The sequence below is a fragment of the Mya arenaria genome, chromosome 2, assembly GCF_026914265.1.
Source record: "Mya arenaria isolate MELC-2E11 chromosome 2, ASM2691426v1".
Lineage (NCBI taxonomy): Eukaryota > Metazoa > Mollusca > Bivalvia > Myida > Myidae > Mya > Mya arenaria.
Window position 1 is genome coordinate 45,939,040 of NC_069123.1, and position 21,835 is coordinate 45,960,874.

The 21,835-nt window shown below is 35.2% G+C and overlaps 2 protein-coding genes across 3 annotated transcripts in view; one reads left to right on the forward strand and one right to left on the reverse strand.

Annotated features, from left to right (window-relative positions):
- The window catches only part of LOC128220328 (GPI inositol-deacylase-like), a 34,500-nt gene extending 33,698 nt beyond the window's left edge, over positions 1-802 (reverse strand). The window contains exon 1 of the mRNA XM_052928692.1: positions 638-802. Within this exon, the coding sequence (XP_052784652.1) occupies positions 638-772 (135 nt within the window). The 5' untranslated portion in view covers positions 773-802. The remainder of the gene's footprint in view (positions 1-637) is intronic.
- Positions 803-19,781, forward strand: LOC128220358 (nudC domain-containing protein 3-like). Of its 2 annotated transcripts, none has more exons than XM_052928724.1 (9): positions 803-960; positions 11,125-11,206; positions 13,755-13,908; positions 14,322-14,469; positions 14,969-15,070; positions 16,173-16,275; positions 16,533-16,709; positions 18,469-18,657; positions 19,404-19,781. In XM_052928724.1, exons 1-9 carry the CDS (start codon positions 812-814, stop codon positions 19,524-19,526), a joined length of 1,227 nt encoding a protein of 408 aa, XP_052784684.1. In that variant the 5' UTR covers positions 803-811; the 3' UTR covers positions 19,527-19,781. The 2 variants fall into 2 exon arrangements, with proteins under 2 accessions (XP_052784684.1, XP_052784692.1); XM_052928732.1 differs by having other exon boundaries at positions 14,975-15,070.
- Positions 19,782-21,835: the final 2,054 nt, after the last annotated feature.

Consider the following 21,835-nt stretch of genomic DNA (forward strand, 5'->3'; position numbering starts at 1 on the left):
GACAGTCAGCATCATCAACATGATAGCTTACTAGCATCAGCATGACAGCCGGCATCATCAACATGATAGCCTACTAGCATCAGCATGACAGTCAGCAGCATCAACATGATAGCCTACTAGCATCAGCATGACAGTCAGCAGCATCAACATGATAGCCTACTAGCATCAGCATGACAGTCAGCATCACCAACAGGGCCACCTGGAAATTAAAACCTGGCCCATTTCCCTGGCTATCCCCGGATCTGGGAGGGCCGTGGTTACAATTGACTGGTGCATAACACCCTCAATACATCCAGCTTAAGGTGGTTCAGGTCCAGTCCCAAAAAGGTAAAAAGAGAGAAGTGTAGTGTCAGCCATATTTTTACGACACTTCCTACAACCTTGCTATTGAGCTAGCTTTTGTAGTGAAGGTGTTTGGCATTCGCGCCTTTCTTCACTTAACCCTTACACAACTTAGACTCCGATCATGGCTAATACTGTGGCATAATTGAATAAAAGTATAAGATCTAACCCCCGCCCCCCAAACACACACACACCACAAATTTAACGGACTAACACTTGGAGTCTGTAAGTTAAAATATGGGACGAAATAATAAAGTAGCACGAAGAAATCATTCTTTTTTTAAATCATATTTACCAAATACTGAGGCATTTCATACATCCATGTCATTTCACATTTGTTTTCTTCGATGTTTGTAATGACATCCAGTATGCCAAGTACAACTAAGAAAATCATAAGCACCGAACCTATAACCGGCTTAACACTTGCCATCTTGGATGTTTACTAAGACGCTTTAATTTAAAGCCTCGAATGATACCGATTTTCATGCGGATATCTTCTGCGTTGTTTATAGTCGCGAAAATGAGTGAAAAATACGATCCAGCTCTCCTAGGCATATTACAGCATGAAGGAAAAATCGAGAAGTTTCTGAATGTTATTTTAAGTTTTCTTTACAGAAGGTAATTTATTTTATTTGTTATCTAAGTTATATATTTTTTCAAGTTGGCCAATAAACTGTTTCCACTGATTTCGGACAGAATTCGGATATTTTTAGTTTTATTAGATTTTTTATCATAAGTCTATGTCTAGTCCTGCTAATGCACCAGTCAATTGTAACCAGTGACCCCTAGCTCCGGGGATAGCCGGGGCTGTGTTTTTATCTTTCATGTGGGCCCGTAGTCCAAATAATTGTACGTTGACAGGTTTTTTTACGATTGTTGATATGGCAAATCCTTCACGTACAAATTGCTTTGTACCAAAAGTGGGTAATTGTTTCGATCAGGATTCTGGATTAAAGCATATTGCGTCCATAGAATATCATAAAAACAAGAAATATTACTAGATGATGTTATTTTATATTAGTTCCGTACACAAAAAATAAATATCCAACGAATAATTGTGAGTTTGACGGGGTTTTCTTCATTTCATTCTGTCAAAACATAACAATATATTCATGAAGGGCACCTGCAAGGCTGCAGTTCACAGTTTTACAACAATCTGAGCACTTCAGACATGGCCGAGTTGTTACGATTGTGTTTAAGCGGTTTATCTCGAAGCTTGTCGGAGGTGCCCGAGTTATTACGATTGGGTTGATTTGTTCCGGTTGGCATAATTGTTGTCTGTGTCAGTCAAGTTTCATTTTATTGGAAAGGTAAAGCATGTGTTTTAATGCATTTAATGCTTATTTTGTGCAAAATAGCTTTGTACTAACATGGTAAAATATGAATATAAACCTTTATTATCCATTTCAAACATAAAATACTTCACTAAATACAATTTCAATATTTTTCAAAACCCCCCCCTTTTTTTTTAACAAACCCAATTAGACGTTAGGGATTGGAAGAATCCTGTATTATAACAAGTCTATTATTTTAGACTAGGTGGCCCCGCCGGATGGATGCGGTGATTTTGTCTTCACACCAAATATAGCTGGGAATGGGCCTTACCTAGAGTCCCTGAGGTGCGAGGGCATTTTGCGTGTGTTTCACTAGCAGTCCATATCTGCAGGGTGGGGATTTTGTCCGAGCTTGGCTGGACCGAAAGTCAAAGTACCCGCTATTCCCCGGACCTTGGGGGGCCATGGTTACAACTGACTGGTGCACTACTGTCAGGGTTGTACCAACAACTTAAATATTAGATAAGATGCATTAATCAAACAGACATAAAACTTATTAAGGTTCAGGCTTTTATTGCTTGTAAATTGTATTATAATTGTAGGCTAATTTTATGTGTATTATTTTCAAGACAGCATTTCCATTTAGCCACAATAATGCGCGTTTAGGGAGATTTTTTAACATTTGGATATTCATGTTGTTCCCTAAACGCCACAAGTCGACTGATCCATACCAATATAAAATATATTATTCAATTGTAACTCCACAATTTTTAACACTGCATTGCTAAATAAAAACACAAAAGTTACAAATAAAATATTTTTAGCCAATACCTCTTATTACACTAAGTGTTTCATGAAACAAAAATTCAGATCAATCTGTCAACAAAGCATTGCCATTTTTTAACTACCTAGCAGATGCCTGTTATCTTTCTACTCAATATGCTTAGCGCAGGGATCAGACATTCTTGGCTAGGAAAACAACAAGTGGGATATGGACGCACAGAGTTGCCAAAACAAAAATTGTCAAAGACTCTGAAGTAGCTTTTTATAATTATATGGACTACATTTTCATTAAGAAGACCATTAAAAATTCTCAATCCACATGGAGCCCGGGCTTTGCTTATTCAAGTTAACATACGTACTATGAAGGTACTTTCACCTACAACGGATTGTTATATTATGAACGCACATCCGCCACCTACAGCAGACCGTTACAGTCAACGAAATTAGACTTTGGTATTAACAAGCCCGAATTCTTATACTATAGCTTGGCATCAATTTTTTTAACAAGCCCTGCAATATAAAATTCAGAATTTGAGCAAGCCCGAAAAACATTTTACCAGTGCAGGGCTTGCGGGCTTGTGTTTATTTCGAATACTGCCATTACAACAGAAACATACAACAAAATATTTTGTAAAATATCGAAACATTAAAATCGTGAACAACACTTAATTGATATAAACCTTATATCCCAATTTTCCTTTGCCCTTATAACTCAATCCAGTTAAAGCGCTTTACTCACATCGAGTTATTGTGAGTAGCATCCCTTTTTATAAAAAAGTGAACACTCTTGTTTGTTTTCAAATTTTTTTCTCAATAAATCATTTTAAAGGGGCTGTACTCCGTATGATGAAATAGTGAAAAAAAAGAAGAAAATTGTCGAAAACTGACATAAACTTGGTATCGATGTGTACAATGCATTGATACTTACAAACTGAAGTACCACATAGTTTACAATTAATTTATTACATTCAATATATTTCTGCTTGTGTTAACTTACGTGATTTTACCTACGTCAGATGTTCTCTTCTGTGGACACTGAGTATCGGTACTTACCATTACCGCATTCATCTCCAGTCTGACATTTTCGGCCTGAAATGGACTTGTGAAAAAACCCATATAATCCTAAAAGCATAGAAAAGATGCAGGCAATTTTTTAGACGAAAATCTGGGGTAAAAAAGTGTGTCCTATGCATAATATAATACGGTATTCGCAGTTTTTTCGTATTTTTCCATTAAAAAAGATTACTAGGTATGTCTACCTAGTAGAATTCAGTCCTTATGCGTGATCGGCTGGTCTATGTTATCACGTGATATTACCAAGTTAGGTATATAGCTTAAATATTCCGACCGTCTAGAGTGAGCCTTCATAGCACAGTGGATACAACACTGGACTGCAAATTTGGCAACACCGTTCTCCGACTTGATTTTTTTTTTTTTGGTATCTTTTTTACCATTATGATGTCAAAGAGTAAAACATTTTAATAAATAATTGTCCTGAAAATCATTACAGAAAAAAACTTTTTTTGGTGCCAATCTGGTGTACAGTCCCTTTAAAGTAAACATTCAACATATTTATGCATGTGTTAACTTGCGCGATTTTACCTACGTCAGTTGTTCTCTTCGGTGGACACAGTACCGGTACTTACCATTACTTCGTTTGTCTCCGGCACAACATTTTTAGCCTGAAATGGACTTGAGAAAAACTCATAAAATCCTAATACAATAGAAAGGACACAGGCAATTTTTAGCTCCACTGGCCGAAGGCCATGGAGCTTATGTCGTCACAGATTGTCCGTCGTGAGTGCGTGCGTGCGTGCGTGCGTGCGTGCGTGCGTAAACTTTTACTTTAAACGACATCTCCTCTGAAACTGATAAGCGGATTTTGACAAAACTTCACAGAAATGTTCCTTTGGTGGTCCTTTACCAAAATTGCTCAAATGGTTCCGGTCCATTGCACAATATGGCCACCAGAGCTAAAAATAGCAAAATCTTTAAACGACATCTCCTCTGAAACGGTTCAGCAGATTTTGATGAAACTTGACAGTAATGTTCCTTGGGTGGTCCTTTATTAAAATTGCTCAAATGGTTCTGGTCCATTGCACAATATGGCCGCCACAGCTAAAAATAGCAAAATCTTTAAACGACATCTCCTCTGAAACGGATAGGCAGATTTTGATGAAACTTGACAGAATTGTTCCTTGGGTGGTCCTTAACCAAAATTGCTCAAATGGTTCCGGTCCGCTGCACAACATGGCTGCCAGGGCAAAAAAATAGAAAAACCTTTAAAGAACATCTTCTCAGAAACCGATGATCAGATTTTGATGAAACTTAACAGAAATGTTCCTTGGATGGTCCTTTATCAAATTTGCTTCAATGGTTTCGGTCCACTGCACAAGATGGCCCCCAGAGGTAAAAATAGAAAAACCTTTAAACGACTTCTCCTCAGAAACCGATGATCGTATTGCAATGAAACTTGACAGAAATGTTACTTGGGTAGTCCTTAACCAAAATAGCCCAAACAGTTCTGGTCTGCTGCACAACATGGGCACCAGAGCTAAGAATAGAAAAAAACGTTAAACTACATCTTCTCAGAAACCAATTATCAGATTTTGATGAAACTTTACATAAATGTTCATCGGGATGCCCTTTAACCAAAATTGCCCAAATGGTTCTGGTCCGCTGCACAACATGACTGCGAGAGTTAAAAATAGAAAAACCTTTAAGGACTTCTCGTCCGCAGTCTTCACGAAAAACATTTTAACCTACTAGCCAGTTGGACTAGCATAATGGCATATTTTACTAGTCCGAATGACAATCTAGTAGTCCGACTATTTTGCCACATTATAAAACTGTATGCTTGAGGTAAATACCTATTTCAATTGAGCAGCTTGCAGTTTGAGTAAACATTTCTTTATTATGATGCTCATGCAGTGATAGGGAGTGACATCCTTCTGTTGGGAATAGTGCTCCTTGTTTTTCAGAACCTATGGGTACTATGTAAAAACAAAAGGCATCTTGTTTGAATAGACTGTAATAATATCAACATGGTTAGAAAAGAAATGCCATGCTTTAATAGCTTTGATTACATTTTACTACTGAATTACCTCCCTTTAAGAGAAAAAAAAAAATGTCTTAATTTTTCACGTATAGCATCTTTAAATAATTTTTAAACAATAATAATTTATGAGTAAACATATAAGCATAAAGTTCTCACAAAAAGATCAATTTAAAAATCTTACATTTATACATAGGAAAGTATATATAGACTGAACATTAATTTTCGTTTAAGTGACATTCTGAAAGTTTATGAAACAGCTATATTTAGTAACTTAAATGGCCGAAAAGTGTAAGTGAAACACCAAGTCGATTCTATCTCGTCAGTTCTTGTTCAGGTTAGATATTTGCTTCATAATCTATTCAGATTAAATGTTAACCGATGATCAGATTTTGATGAAACTTGACAGAAATGTTCCTTGGGTGGTCATTAACCAAAATTTGTTAAATGGTTCCAGTCCACTCCACACCATGGCTGCCAGAGCTAAAAAATAAAAAAAACTTTATACGACTTGTCGTCGAAACCGATGACCTTTTTTTGATAAAACTTGACAGAAATGTTTGTTTGGTGCTCCTTTACTCAAATTGCCCAAATCATTTCGGTCCACTGCACAACATGGCAGCCAGAGCTATTAAAGTAAATTTTTTTTTTAAATAACTTCTCAAAAATTGATGATTGTATTTCTATGAAACTTGACGAAAATGTTCGTTAGGTGGTCTTTGCTTGAACCTTTTGGCCAGTGGAGCACAGGCACTGATGTGCCTCTTGTTTGTACAATAATCTGAGGTAAAAAAGTGTGTCCTATGCATAGTATAATACGGTATATTAATTCTCTAAATATTTTAAAGATATGGTATAAAAACAGTTTAAATAATTTTGTATTCAGTGAAAAGCTGTAGGCTTATCATTGAAGAAATACATGCAAATGAAAAAAGTACAGCCTTATAATTTACTTTCATGTTCATTCATTTTTAAGAACTCTTATTAACATTTGAATGGAGTCAGTTGTTCCTTTATACTCATAAAGTTTTCACAGTTTTTTTATGAACAATAGATTTTGATGACATAATCGATAGGATCGAAATGAAATGGCCGATTATTTCTCAATGATCAATTATGGTTTTAAACCAATTTTCAATCCGTACCGGTAGCTCATTCAGGTAGGCACTCATGGCTGCATAGTTTCCTCTCACAGTGACATTTGTATATATATATATATATATATATATATTGTTACGACCTAGCCCCGTGGTCCGTCGACGCTATCAACTGTCCCTTTTAGGGTGACCAAGTATTTGAAGTGTTCCCCTCGTGACTGCCCCTCAGGTACTGGTAGCGAAACCTCTCTATGGCAGTTAAATTGTATGTAGTCTAACCATTGCGTGTCAAAAACTAGTTCACCGGGAAGACAACTCAAATCGATGTTTACAAGTTTAATAAACGTTGGAAAACAGTACACCAGCGGAATAAATCATCATTTAAACATCAAAAAAAGAAAAGGTACAGTATGCAATCGCTGGGTAGACACAGGAAAACGCTATATCATCGTGTTGAATTTTATAAGTCCTTTAAACATTAATTTTCCGCGAATTTCCTATATAATTCTTTTTGGATTTTATCAAGGAGACAAATAATAAAAATCGTTTCATTTGTTATCGTTTTCTATTTCCAGTTAAATGTCAAAACCAAATGCCAAAATGGACGAAACGCCCGAGGGCGAATCGTACGGGATGTGCTTCAAGCTATGTCCAAGTTACGTCTCCTCCCGATTCTGGAAAACCCCGCCTTATATACACACATGGTCAAATGACCGAAAATCATGGTCATATGACCCGACCGAAAATGACCCGACCGAAAACGACCCATATATTTGGGTCAAATGACCCAAAAATATTGGCTGACAGTCAATCCAAGATGGCGTCGTCATAGATCGTGAACTATTGAAAAAGTAAATAAACAATCTTCTCTACATGAACACGAGGATATTCACGTCTGATATTCTGTGTCTTTACCCAAGTTTATCAGGTTTGTGAGCAATGAAATCTGAATAAAATAAATGTAGATAGCTTTGTGTAGCATTTGTAATAACTTTTATCCCTGTGGAATGATTGCTCACTCGGCGGTGGCAAAATTCAAACAAGGCTGGCGCGCCTGGAATGTCGGGGCGTTGCTAGTTTCTTGTGTGATTTGCCATTGACCGATAACAACAATAATACATATTATACAAAGAATAAGGTACGTGCATATTTTTCTAACACAACCGTACATATGCTGGGGCATATCAATATATATATATATATTAACATATGTAAACAAATTATAGACTTGGATCTTTCATTTATTTTGTTTGTTTAAAGTTGTTTTTACTTATTTTGTTCATCTATTTATGGTTTTGACTAGTGTTGGGAATTGGACAAAAAAATTGCTTATGATAATCGTTTATGCAACCGATCAATGATCGATTTAATCATTACCTAATTATCTTTGTCATCATATTTAACGCATACAGTTTAACAGATACAGTGCATGCACCAGTTTTAAGCACCAATGTTTCTTTACAATATTGTTTGTACATTTCATTGTATGAATTAATTTATTTATTCAGAATGCGACTATATTTTTAGCTTGACTTTTCGAAGAATAGGTGGGCTATACTACTCGCCCCAGCGTCGGCGTTCCGTTAAAGTTTTAGGGCAAATTGGGATTTTCACTTATAAGTCCAATACCCTTTATTCAATTGACTAAATACTTCACACAGTTGTTCAGGGCCATCACATGATGAGGTTAGATAACTCCATATTATTCTTTACACAGATTATGGCCCCTGATTGACTATGGAACTTAGGTTAAAGTTTTAGGGCAGGTTGGGATATTTATTTATAACTTCTATACCCTTTGTTCAATTGACTTAATACTTCACACAGTTGTTCAGGACCATTACACAATGAGGTTACATAACTCCATATTATCTTTAATACAAGTTATGGCCCCTGATTGACTAAGGTTAAAGTTTTAGGGCAGGTTAAAGTTTTAGGGCAAGTTGGGATTTTCACTTAAAACTCCAATACCATTCATTCAATTGACTAAATAGAATTCAAAATTATTAACGACCATCTTACAACAAGAAACATAACTCCATTTTAACCCTAAATAAAAATTATATCCCTTGAATATATATATTTTTTTAAATATTATTTTGATTTCTTTTGAAAGGCATATTTGTATATTCTTAACCAAGTGAAATCAAGTTATTAAAATGACTTGCATCATTGTTCGGGCGGGCTGGTGGGAGGGCAGCATCAAAGTCACCTAAAGTATCGAATAATTTTAGTTAGGTTTGACATAAAGAGACCAAACTTGGTAATGTTACATTGTTATTGTATTCACTTTTAAGTTAAAGCGGCGTAGTCAAGCGAGCTGTCTTACGACAGCTCATGTTTAGTTAACAAGTTACTATTACAGAACATGAGACCACAGGCTCTATTTTTAACCAGGTTTGGGGTCCCTAGGGTCAAGGTCAAGGTCACTGTTTCTAAAAATAGTAAAACGGTTGAAACTGAATAACTTTAGATATGGTTGACATATTTTGACCAAACTTGGTCTGTAGGAAGAGTTTATGGATACCTTTCATGGGATTGCATTTGAGGTCCCTAGGGTCAAGGTCACTGTTACTAAAAATAGAAAAACATTTGAAACTGAATAACTTTAGTAAGGGTCCACATATCTTGACCAAACTTGTTATAAAGGAAGAGTTTATGGTGACATTTCATGGGATTGTGTTTAGGGTCCATAGGGTCAAGGTCACTGTTACTTAAAATAGAAAAAAACAGTTGAAACTGAATAACTTTAGTCAGGGTCCTCATATCTTGACCAAACTTGGTATATAGGAAGAGGTTATGGAGACCTGTCATGGGATTGTGTTTGGGGTCCCTAGGATTAAGGTCACTGTTACTAAAAATAGAAGAATGGTTGAAACTGAATAACTTTTGTCAGGGTTCACATATCTTGACCCAACTTGGTATAGAGGAAGAGTTTATGGATACCTTTCATGGGATTGTGTTTGGGGTCCCTAGAGTGAGGGCCAAGGTCACTTTACTAAAAATAGAAAATGGTTGAAACTGAATAACTTTAGTAAGGGTTGACATATCTTGACCCAACTTGGTATAGAGGAAGAGTTTATGGATACCTTTCATGTGATTGTGTTTGGGGTCCCTATGGTCAAGGTCACTGTTACTAAAAATAGAAAAACAGACACAGGCTGAAGTTCTTCTGTCAATCATTGAAAACCTGGTTTTGTCGCATTGCAGCATTTCTTGTTTGTGTTACATTTAGAATTGTATACATGTGTTAAATAAACACAAAGAACAATATCAATTTCTTTTTAATAATCTGTCAGTACTGAGTAACAAGTACAACAAGCAGTTGAATATTCATATCTTTTACAAGAACATTGTCTTTCAAATAACTGAGAAAACCAAATTCTGAGAAGTAAATGGTTACATGTTTTAAAAACACTTTTAAACCACAAACATGAGAAGTTGAGAACCAATCCTTTAGCAGTTAAATTGAAGAGAAAATTTGTAATAAGGTACTGTAGTGACTTACTGACTTGATAAGAATATGACTAGATAACTTAACATAGTAACACCTTAACATTTCAACCAGAAAAAGTAAAATAGTCGGTAGCGGTTACTTGTTTCTATAATAGATTGTTTAAATTTCACTATCGATTGTCGCCAATGTGGGCCTTTCTGATCAATTGTCGATTATAATCGATCATCGGCACAGCACTAGTTTTGACACATAAAAAATGGTGTGGAGGGCATGGTCATTTAGGTGGTCATGTGAATATCTGCATCTTGGGATTATGGAGAGATGTCTATAAGAAAGCACTGACATGTATTCTTCAATGCTCTTTAGAAGAGTGTCCAAATCTCTTACAGATAGGCAGTGCTTTCAAAATAAATAAACGTAGGTGTACACTGTACTACTGATATAAAGAAAGTTTTTTTCAGTCAAAGAGTAGGTTATTACTGGAATGTTTAGGAAATAATGTAAAGTACAGGCACACACAATAAACAAATAAAGAAGTTAACATAAAATTGGGTAATTGTCACTTACAAATTCAACTCTATATGCCCAAGGTGCAAAGATACTTTTTGTTTTTAAAGGTCCCGAGAGGGGAAATAAATGATTATTTTAACGAGGTACTTGACTGTATGGTAATACTTTTACAATATGAAGTGGAAGAAAGACAACAATTTTTATCATTGTGAATTTGTAATATAAAGTGAAAATAATAGATATAAAAAACTTCCATCAAAAGTCTTAAATTAGATTTAAGCGAAATATTTGAACATTGAAGTTTTAATAATGCCATTGTTCTATTGTGATCAATCAAGTTGATCTAAACAGGAGTCAACAAACCAAACTCCCATTTGTCTTGAATTCTACTGAACTGAGTGCTGGGTTTCCTTTCCTGTAGGAACATTTTGTTTCAGACTTTCCAATTCTAGTTAAATCAATAACTAATGAAGAAGCTCAGTTAATCTTGTTTTGAATGAACATGGTTACATGATCATATTAATTTGAAACAGATTTACTATTTTTGACACAGCAGTGGTAGCAGTGCCTCAGTGGATGAATGGTAACACTGTTTTTCATTTTCAGGACCGACTTTTACAGAATTATGAAAAGCAGAGATGACAAACTTGGGTTTCCGCCAGGCGTTTCACTGAAAATGTTAACTGCGGTAAATCTTTTACTACTTTTCATGTTTTTGTCACTTTGATTGCTCATTATTGTTATATATGTTATGAACAGCATTTTATGCTGTGGCAAAGTTAGGTTAAAATGGGCATTTTACATCCAACAGATAAAAAATAAAAGAATAATTTTAATTCCATCAGTTTTTAAAAGAATGTTACCGTATTTTCTCGACTATAAGGCGATTCGCTTATAAGACGGCCCCCTAACTTTGCCCATGAAATCTGGTGCTTTTTGTTTCGACTCGCTTATAAGACGGGGTCAATTTTTAAGCAAATCTAAAATTCTTCCTAATGTGTAAAAATGTTCAAGCTCAACGGACAATTATCCACTTTCGCGGTAACTGTTTTTGTTTTACTCAAAGAAAATGGCGGTCAACTGTGAGCTCTCTATTTGGAGGTAGGTTAAAAATGAGTACATAAGTTTGCAGGACAGGTCGTTACTTATCGGAATTGTAATAATTAATCAATAACAACATATGTTTGTTTTAGCATGTTTTTTTTAAAGACACCAATGAAGTTCTTCGGCAAAATAAATGGCTTCAATAACATAACTGCGAAAAGCCTAGGCATGAATAGGTGTTTGTTTAGCAATAATGCTTTAGGCAATATTGTCCCTTGATTGGCGACGAACATAAAGGATTCATATTCGCATTGTCATTTGTTTGCTTAATCAAATTGACAGTAAGGTACCTACATCATATTAAGATTCCAATTTATTGATTTGATATATCTGTCAAACTAATTATACTGACACGCGCCATGAGAAAAAATGCAGATATAACTGTACACTGTGTGACGTCAGAGCACGCGAGGTGAAGAGATTTCGTATTGTTGTTTACTTAATTGCCCCATACTTGTATCAGCAGACGATATACTGGATAGACGAATACCCTATGTAAAATTTTACTGATTTTGACTTGAATCTTTTTTTAATATTTTATCGACTCGCTTATAAGACGGGTCCCCTACTTTGGGGGTAAAAATCGGGACCTAATTTCCCCGTCTTATAGTCGAGAAAATACGGTAGTTTCTAAAGTCTGATTCATATCTGATTTATGGAACAACTTTTTCATCTTTATGTTTAAACCATCCTAGATTGAAATGAACATTATTTATAAACTAAATTGTAAGATCTAGTATTTAGAATGGTATAAAAAGAAGAGGCAAGTGGTTTAACTGTTACTGATCTCCCTCATGTTATATCAGGTCAGACACTGAAAATATTTGTTTTTTGTGAAATATGAAGAATATGCTTGATTCATGGATAAAACATAATGACAAGTTCAAAATGGAGCTCTTACATTTTGTATATGAATGGTTATTTTAATATGTGACAGAAAATGCTGTATTTTGCCTAAAAGCCTTACGGTAATAACGCTGTTGAAAATTGAATCATTTTAAAGGGATTAGACACCACCTGATACCATTGCAAGAAAAAAAGGAAATTGTCAAAAACTTACATTTAATTGATATCAATGTGTACAACATATTGAATCTTACTTACTAGTGTATTTCATCGCTTATGGCGCATGTATCTTCCGCATTTTTCATATTTTTCAATTCAAAATTTCCTTTGTTGACCCCATAAATCTCAGTAAACTTTAAAATACCATCGGTACATGTATCTACTATTCACGTAACTATCACTGGCTAAATATGAACAGTATAAACTAAGAAACCATTATGCACTATTTATATACGGGTAAACTCAGCTGAGACTGGGACAAAATATTCTTTTAATTATGTAAAATGATGTATTATCGGTCTCACACTAGTTTGTTATGATATTTCTAAACTTGTTTTAGGAAATACTGAATTTGTTGTTTTTGGGACCATCTGTGGTGTTGAGTCCCTTTAAGCTTAGATATAAAAATACTCCTCAAATGAGTATCTGCTGTTTGGTGTTTATTCATATTAAAAAGTAAATAAAGTACCACAACTTTTGATAATGTTGACTTTTTTGTTATGATCTCATAATCTGTGTATGATTCCCTTTTAAGAGAAAATGTAATACAGCTATGTAATAAAAAAATAATACCAATCTTTCATAAAGTTTGGCTTCTTACTGACAGCACAAAAGACAGTGAAAACTATTTTTTTCCATTATTTTTGTTCTTTGTCTTCAGAGAATTTGGTAAAAACAATAAAATTAGATAAACCAATTTTTACCACACTTGGCTGGTGAATCAGGCTTGTTTTGTAAGCTCTGCTCTTATGAGCAGTGTACAATACATAGAACATATGTTAATATGATTGGTTCAAATTCTTGGAGCTAACCCTTTCCTCCACAAGCTATTTTTAGGTTATGATGTTTTTTCTATCTTTAGACAAAAATCGAAAAACCAGTTAAAACTTAAGTGAAGTTTTGAATAAATTTGACAATATTATGGAAAATGGGTCATTTGCTCCTGAGGAGCAAATGCTCAACTTTTCATAATATTGTCAAAAAATTGATATTTTAAAGGTGTCCAGAGGGGTTTGTGTGGAGGAAAGGGTTAAAGCAATACAAGCAGAGTGTTCTATGATTTGCAGATATTTGAGCAGTACGATAGCCAGGCAAAGAGAGATGATGAATTGAGGGAAGCCCAGGCACAGCAGATGACAAAAACTACACCTAGGACCGAGCAGATGACAAAAACTACACCTAATACCGAGCAGATGAAGACAAGTGCAGAGCAAGCAAAAGGCATGGCTGTTCATCTAGCCACCGATTCACCTCTGTAGCACTGAGATTATTTCAAAATTAAGGTCAAAGATATTGCAAGAAAGAAAAAGATATGTATGAAAGCATCTCCAGGTGTCCTGGATGATAAACTATGTTTGTCTAAACCCTGTGTGTTAGTATAATCCCCATCTGTCTTTAGTATACCTATATTGACATTGGGTCACAACGTACTTGTTCATTTTTAAGATAATCTATTAACACCATACCAGTTCACAGAATTTTCCAGTACCAAATGTACACTTGTGAAAAACTGTTTTATGGTGTCTTTTTTACTTTTTATAACATAAAGAAACAACAAACATAATGCTCATTGTATCACCTGTGTCTGCAAGTTTATTACATTTTTATTTCAAATTGTTTTGTCCTGTTAATAGCAAACGTGGATGATGAGACAATGGAATCCCATGTGGCAGTAAAACCAGACGCAAGTCTGGAAGGGTCAAGTGATACAGCCTTTGTAGCGGAAACCAACACCAACAAACAGACTCAGGCTGCTGTTAATCCAGAATTTATACCCCACAAGTGAGTTTAAGATTTTAATGTGATATATTCCTTTTGATATATTCCTTATATGAATTATAATGTCTCCTGAACCGCTTGAAGGATTTTGAAAAAAATTACCTCAAATGTTAAGACAAGATGCCTGAGGCATGTAACAACCAGCTTGGTTCAAGGTCAGGGTCAAACCTAGAGGTCAAAGATCATATGACTATATTTTCATTTGACTATTTAACATACTAAGGGGCTTTAGGGGGCTTTAATCATCTAGTTTTCATTGTTTAAATCTTTAGCCATCTTCAATATCTGCCCCACTTTCATGCCAAACACAGTTTTTGGCAATCACTTATGTTAATCTTATCTGATAAAAATTTAAGTGCGTGTTCATATATAGATGTTCATGCGTTAAACTTTATAACCTTTATGTTGCAACAGTTTGTTTTTACAATACTGACAGTTTCACATTTTATTTTATGTACATACTACTATGATGATAATCATTGAGCATTATGCACCATTTCAGACCAAGTGATACCCAGTCAACAACTGCCAAAGCTCAGGCCTCTGGTGACCAGTCAGCCACCAAGACGGACAGCAAGGACACAGAAGACTCACATCTCACCAAGTATGATGTAGGGGTGGAGAATTATTTTTTTTTGGAAGGAGACACTGACATATATGGTTTTAATACGCCTGTTTATAGAACTGGAGTCCACAGGACGTATTACAATTTCAAGTGTGGTGTACGAGTGGGCGGGCCTTGTCAAGTATGTTGTCCGATCAGTGAAGAACCCAAAGTCCAATTATCACCAACTTTTGGTCAGAGTTTGTAAGGGCAATATCTTGGACAAGTTCACTACCCAGCCATATTGCTTTAGTCACTCAAAAGTGACTGCCCTTTAATTATAGAAATTACCCAAAATGGGTATTGTCAATAACTGAAGAAGCCTTGAATTTGTCCATTTATCACCAAATTTTGTCAGAATGTGTAAAGGAATAAAATCTTGGACAATTTTGTAAACTAGCCATATCGCTTGAGTGACTCAAGAGTTATCATCCTTCTATTATAGAAATTACCTCAAATCAGTCTTGTCTGATCCAGAACTTTAATTGCCTTTTTCCAATCATCACCAAATTTGGTCAGAATGTGTATAATTAAATACAGTTTAAACAAGGTTTCCATGAATCTTTTAAACCATTACCTATTCAAAATGGTATATTGCTTTGCACAAGTCAGTTGGTTGGCTAATTGGTCAGTCCGTTGGTAGGTCAGCCAATCAGTAGAACAAAGCTTGTCAGAGTCATTTTGGTCCATGCATGTTTTATTCAATTGTCATAATATTTCTGACAACATGGTGCTCAGGGGGGCATAATGTTTGACAAACATCTCTAGTTCATTTTGATTCTACTTTCAACAGGTCAAATAATCAATAACAAGTCTTATATGGATCATTCTCATTCATCAGAGGTTCGATGATCATGTCACTCAGGTGAAAGGTACGTAACCTTGGTGAACAAGAATGATCTGGATCAGCAGACTACTTTGATGGCCTAATCATCAAGTGGCATTAATCCAAGTAGTTGACAATGTTTATTGTTTACAGCCATTGTAATGATTTTTTTCACTTGATCCTGCAATGAAGTATTCAAATAAACTGTCCTATTATAAGACAAATATATTATTGACATTAAAATTTCAGAATTTAATAAAATGTGTGTATTTTAAGACAACAAGCAGAGTTCCAGTCAAACCCAGACAGTTACAATGGTGCAGTCAGGGACAACTACAGCTGGGCTCAGAGCATCACAGACCTTGATGTCAAGGTCAAGGTAAGATACAAGTCAATGATGCTGGAATGAAATCTGTTAAGGCAAATCACATTGAACTGTTCCATCAGTTGTATTGCTTGGTATGTTATAAGTCTCCGAAAATTAGTTGTTTTCAGTTTTGAAGTTTGAATTTATACAGGTTTTGTGAAAAATGTTCTTGTACAAATATGTATATGCTTCACATGCTACAAATACTAATTTGAAGCAGTCAATAGAGAATTCATAAGACAATGCATATGAATTTTTGTTACCTGTAGGTGCCATCATATATAAAGAAAGGTCGTGATGTTAAGGTTGACATTGCCAAGAAGCACCTGAAAGTGAGCCATAAAGATGATCAAGGTCAGTGGAAGGTTCTTGTCGATGGCAGCCTTACCTGGGAGGTTCATAAGGACGAGTGCATTTGGACTCTGAATCCAGGCGCCAATGTGCAAGTATGAACATCTGTTATTTTATATAACTTTTCCATTTAGCAGTGATTAGCCAACTTGTTTCCCACTAAGGCCATCCAGGTTAGATTCCTAGATTCCTAGCCTTGGCGCATCAGAGATGATCACCAAACTGTCCAAATTGGTTTCCTGCACAGCATAAGACCACACTCTTATGGGTTTGGTGTATAGTCCTTATATAACTCATGCACATAAGACTGAGGATATTTCACTTACATTTGTTATCATTTGTTATTGGTCAAGTTATGTTCAAAATTGGTCATTATGTACCCCTTGAAGAAATATTGATCACTTAAAAAATTGGGTCACATGGGGTCAAAAACTAGGTCACTTGGTCAAATCTTACAAAAATCTTTGAAATTAAGTAGAGGCATTATACATAGTCAAATATTTATGAAACTTAATTAGAATGCTTTCCTTGATGAACTCTTGGTCGTAAATAAAACTGGGTCACATATGATCAAAAATTAGGTCACTAGGTCAAATCTTAGAAAAATCTTGTCCAGAACCATATCATGGTAATGATTGGTCAAGTTATGTTCAAAATTGATCATGACGTATGCCTTGATGAAATATAGACCACTTAAAAAAGTGGGTCACATGGGGTCAAAATCTAGGTCAGTAGGTCAAATCTTAGAAAAATCTTGGAACATACAAGAGGCATTATACATGGTCAAATATTCGAAAAACTTAATCAGAATGTTTTTCTTGATGAAACTTTGGACTTATTTGAAACTGGGTCACATATGATCAAAAATAAGGTCACAAGGTCAAATCTTTCAAAATCTTGGCCGAAACTATTTTATGGTGGTGATTGGTCTGATTGAGTTCAGACATGGTCAGAATGTTCTTTTGGGTTAAATTTCAACTGCGTTTTAAAAGTGTGTCATATGGGTCAAAAACTAGGTCACTAGGTCATATCTTACAGAAATCTTGGGAACACTCTAGAGGCAATACATCTGCTCTAATTTCCTTGAAGCTTAATCAGAATGCCTCAATGAAATCTTGGAATAGTTTGAGATATAGTCATGTAGGGTCAAAAATTAGGTCACTGGGTCAAATCTTAAAAAAAACTTGTGGACACTCCAGAGGCTATAATTTTTGCAATATATCTGGACCAATCTTATGAAACTTAATCAGAATGTTTGCCTTGAAGAAATCTTAGATTAGTTTGGAACTGGGAAACATTGAGTCATGAACTAGGTTTCTTGGTCAATTCTAAATGTTACATTATATACAATATTTTTTTTATTTCGAACAGTTGCAATCAAACTCAAACTCATATATATATATATTTCATTAACGATTGATTTCCATTCATTGACTTAGCCCAATCAGGCGGGGGATATCAATTCAACAATTGCTTGTTTTAGATTGAAATTTCAGTAAAAGTATTTTAATAGTGTAATTAATCCTACCTTCTCCTTCATTCATATTGGAAAGGAGTTATGCACTCATTCATATACAACCTACTCCCAGCAAGGACCAAGGAAGAGCTTGCTGAGGCCAATTGCAACATGTGACAGCATTTAGGATTTATTAATGATAAATATATAAGCATATAAATTGTGTCACAAGTTTATATAGTATATCTCTGTTTTGGCTCAGGTAAATAAAGGAGACCCTGGTCATGACCTGCTTGAGGGGAGGTCCATAGCAACATTGATGCAAAGGGATGTGAAAAGTAAACAAGCATGTACAATTAGGTAACAAACATGTATGTCACTTTTCTGTTTAAACCAAGGTTACCTTGGAGAAGCGTGAGGAGCGTTGGTGGGAGGCCCTGCTTGATGGGGAGGAGAAGATCAGTGTACGGAAGATTGATGCCAGCCGCCCAATGACAGATCTCGATGATGAGGCCCAGGCCAAGATAGAGGAGATGATGTACAATGATCGTCGCAAGAAGATGGGTCTCCCAACCTCACAGGAACAGGTCTGGGTTTATGCTGTGTTAATTTATTTACCTTGACATACACTGATTTATTTGAACCCTATCAGTTTACTGGAGGGGACTTTAGGTTTGCCCTCCGTTCATCTGTCAATATATGCGTTGGTACATCTACGTTTGTTTGAAAAGCTGGATGCTGCCATAAATCAAAAAGTTTGCAGACATTATTGAAACTTTGTGGTGCTATGATAACAAAATAATGAAATACAAATTTTTGACATGAGCTTAACATGAATGATACATATAAAAAGGCTACATTTACTTAAGTTAGTATTTTGATAGAGGCCTATTAGGGGATAAGGTGCTTCAATTTTTGTCATATAGAAATTTTGGTTGCTTTTTCAACAAGAATGCTAGGTGATTATAAGCATTCATTTTATATGTTGTCAGACAAAAAAGGTGTCTATGGCAACAAAATTGGTGTGACTGCCTTTTCTGCCATCCCAAAAAACCTTGTGTACAAGTGGCTTGGGGCCAATAAGGAAATTATGCACACCTTTTAAAAATATTTTTGTTAACATAACTGGTAGGGGACTATGGAGTTGCTAGCAATATGGGGCATTCTTTTTTTAACATATTTACTTCACATTTCTATATATTTAACAATACTTGGTTCAGATGATGCTGTTGTCAAACCCCTGCATTCTAATTCATGAATACATGGAGCTTAAATGTACTAATATGTTGTGCTAATAACATTTTGTCTACATTCAAGTTTGATTCCTTTTCAGAAAGTGCAAGACATAATGAAGAATGCATGGGATGCGGAGGGTTCACCGTTTAAGGGGCAGGCCTACGACCCCTCCAAGTTCTCTGTTGATCCCAGTGGTCTTATTAACATGAAACCATCCTGAACAATATGACTTAAAACATACAAACAATCTCAACATGCACAGGCAATTTACATGGCATATTACTACAAATGTGTGCTTTCATATATGTTCAGAGACAATGGCTCTTGAGATATTGTAAAATTAATATGAAGAATGCTGATACATATTGTTGTGTTCCGTTAAGGGGCAAGGTTGACCTAAATGTTCAGTTCTGTACTTACTCGAGTTGCTTCAATCTTGTTTATGTTATGTATGAAGATTAAAATTTAAAAAAGATTTCTTCCATTCTATATTTAATCACTTTAATAAACAATATATTTTGAACCATAATAAATTATGCAGTATTCCTCAGTCTATATGAGACTGTATTAGGGCTTTTCCATTTAAACATACAACCCTGGGTGGATCACACTTTTGAACTAGACCTCACCCCTAAAGAAGCAAATTAACCGTTTTGGGGTCCTTCCCCAATTTGGTTTTGGTCAAACATCTTCATAAGCGATTTGAAATATAGTAAATTTCTGTTTAAGAGCAGTTAAAGTACAGAGTGCATGTTGTACATTTGTTAAAACTTTCAGCACAGCCTACGTAATGTTAGATAATTTATTTATATATTATTATTTATTATTATTTATATATAATATTATTGAACATTTCCAGAGATTATTTCCTTGTTCCATTAATAAATATTTAGGATGCCAGCACATTAATCTTTGTAATTACTAAACAAGAATTTCGATATATTGAGGAGAAAAAAACGTTTTCTTATGCCGAGGGAATTATAAAATAGTCACCATGTCCATCTGTCTGTCAGCAATTAACAGGTCTTTGGGGTAACTTACTCAACTTTTTTTGAAATTCAATCGAACTTCAAAGAAATGTACAGTGGCATCCGAATGTGTGTTCATAGAAATTTTGCTCTTGCCTAGAAAGCCAACATGACAGAGGTATTTAGAAATTTCATAGTCTCTGATGTTTTTCAGATGTTGATCAAACTTGAACAGCAGCAGTGGAATGGATTCAGATACAGATTTCATTCTAATAATTTAGGTCTAAGCTTTAACTTAATATTTGAATGTGTCAGTTTCAAGGGATGAGTCAGTTCCAAACATCTATTTAAATTACCTTCATTATATACGATTGGCCGTCACTCCTACAATGCCAATTCAAGGACATTTGCCACAATTCTTTCAAGTAAGGGTCAAAACTTGGCCTATTAACTCCATCATCAATTAGGCTTATCTTTTTGTCAATGTCATATTAAATTTGAGTCTGCTAGGATAAAGTGTCCTTAAGCCAAAGACATTTTTATTGAATAAAACTTACAATGTACTTTGAATGTCGCTCAAAAAAAAGGGTTGTCAACTTGTCAAACCAATATTCATACCAGGATAAGTGCTTGTATTTTCCAAATGTGTTGACGTATTGAAGGGAAACCATTTTTTATGTCACTATAGCCTTGACCTTTCACTTGTGATCTTCAATTAAATAGGGGTCATCTACTATTGATGATCAATGAATCTTTCAAATGAAAGACTGGCGCATCAACATTTTGAATTCTTTGATCAAGAACTATTTCTAAGTGAAGGTCACCACAGCCTTGACCGTTGCCACTTTAAAACAATACAGGTCATCTGCTTGTGTATAGTTTTGGTCCCTGTAGCCATCTAGGGTTGTGAAAGATACAAAGTGAATTTGATAGGTAAAAAAAACACTACAGTTTGAATAATATGATCTACGAGTAGCTGTTGATCAAATCCAGTCGAGTTATTATGCCCAGACACATTGCTGATTATTTGAGCAAAATTGGATAAGAAATTCTTAAGTAAGAGATATCATGAATTTAATTTTTTTTAACAAATAAAGGGCCATATGTCTGAAGTTAATAAAGAGATGTGAGATATTGTTCAATAAGAAATGCTCAAGTTTAGAGAGCACATGAATGTGTGACAATGCTAGACTATTTGATCCCTGTAAATATCTGCCATGATACACAGGTGACCAAAAACAAATCAAACATTGGTATTTTTTATTTTGGGGCATTTTATCGTCCCCTCACACTTCCATTTAAAAACCATTTTGGGGGACAATGTCCATCCAACTGCTGCCATGATAACAGTGATGAACAATGGTTTATATACCATCTTCACCAAAGGTAGGTGATGCTTTACTGGAGTGGTTTGCTCTACGTCAACTCCCAATACAGCAGTAGGTTACAATGAAGTTTTCTGAGTAAATTGCCATTTATCGGAACATTCAAAGTATTCTTATGGTTGACTAATTCTAGTCCTAACCAGGGATGCTAACAGCAGCTGCTGATAATTGTCAAT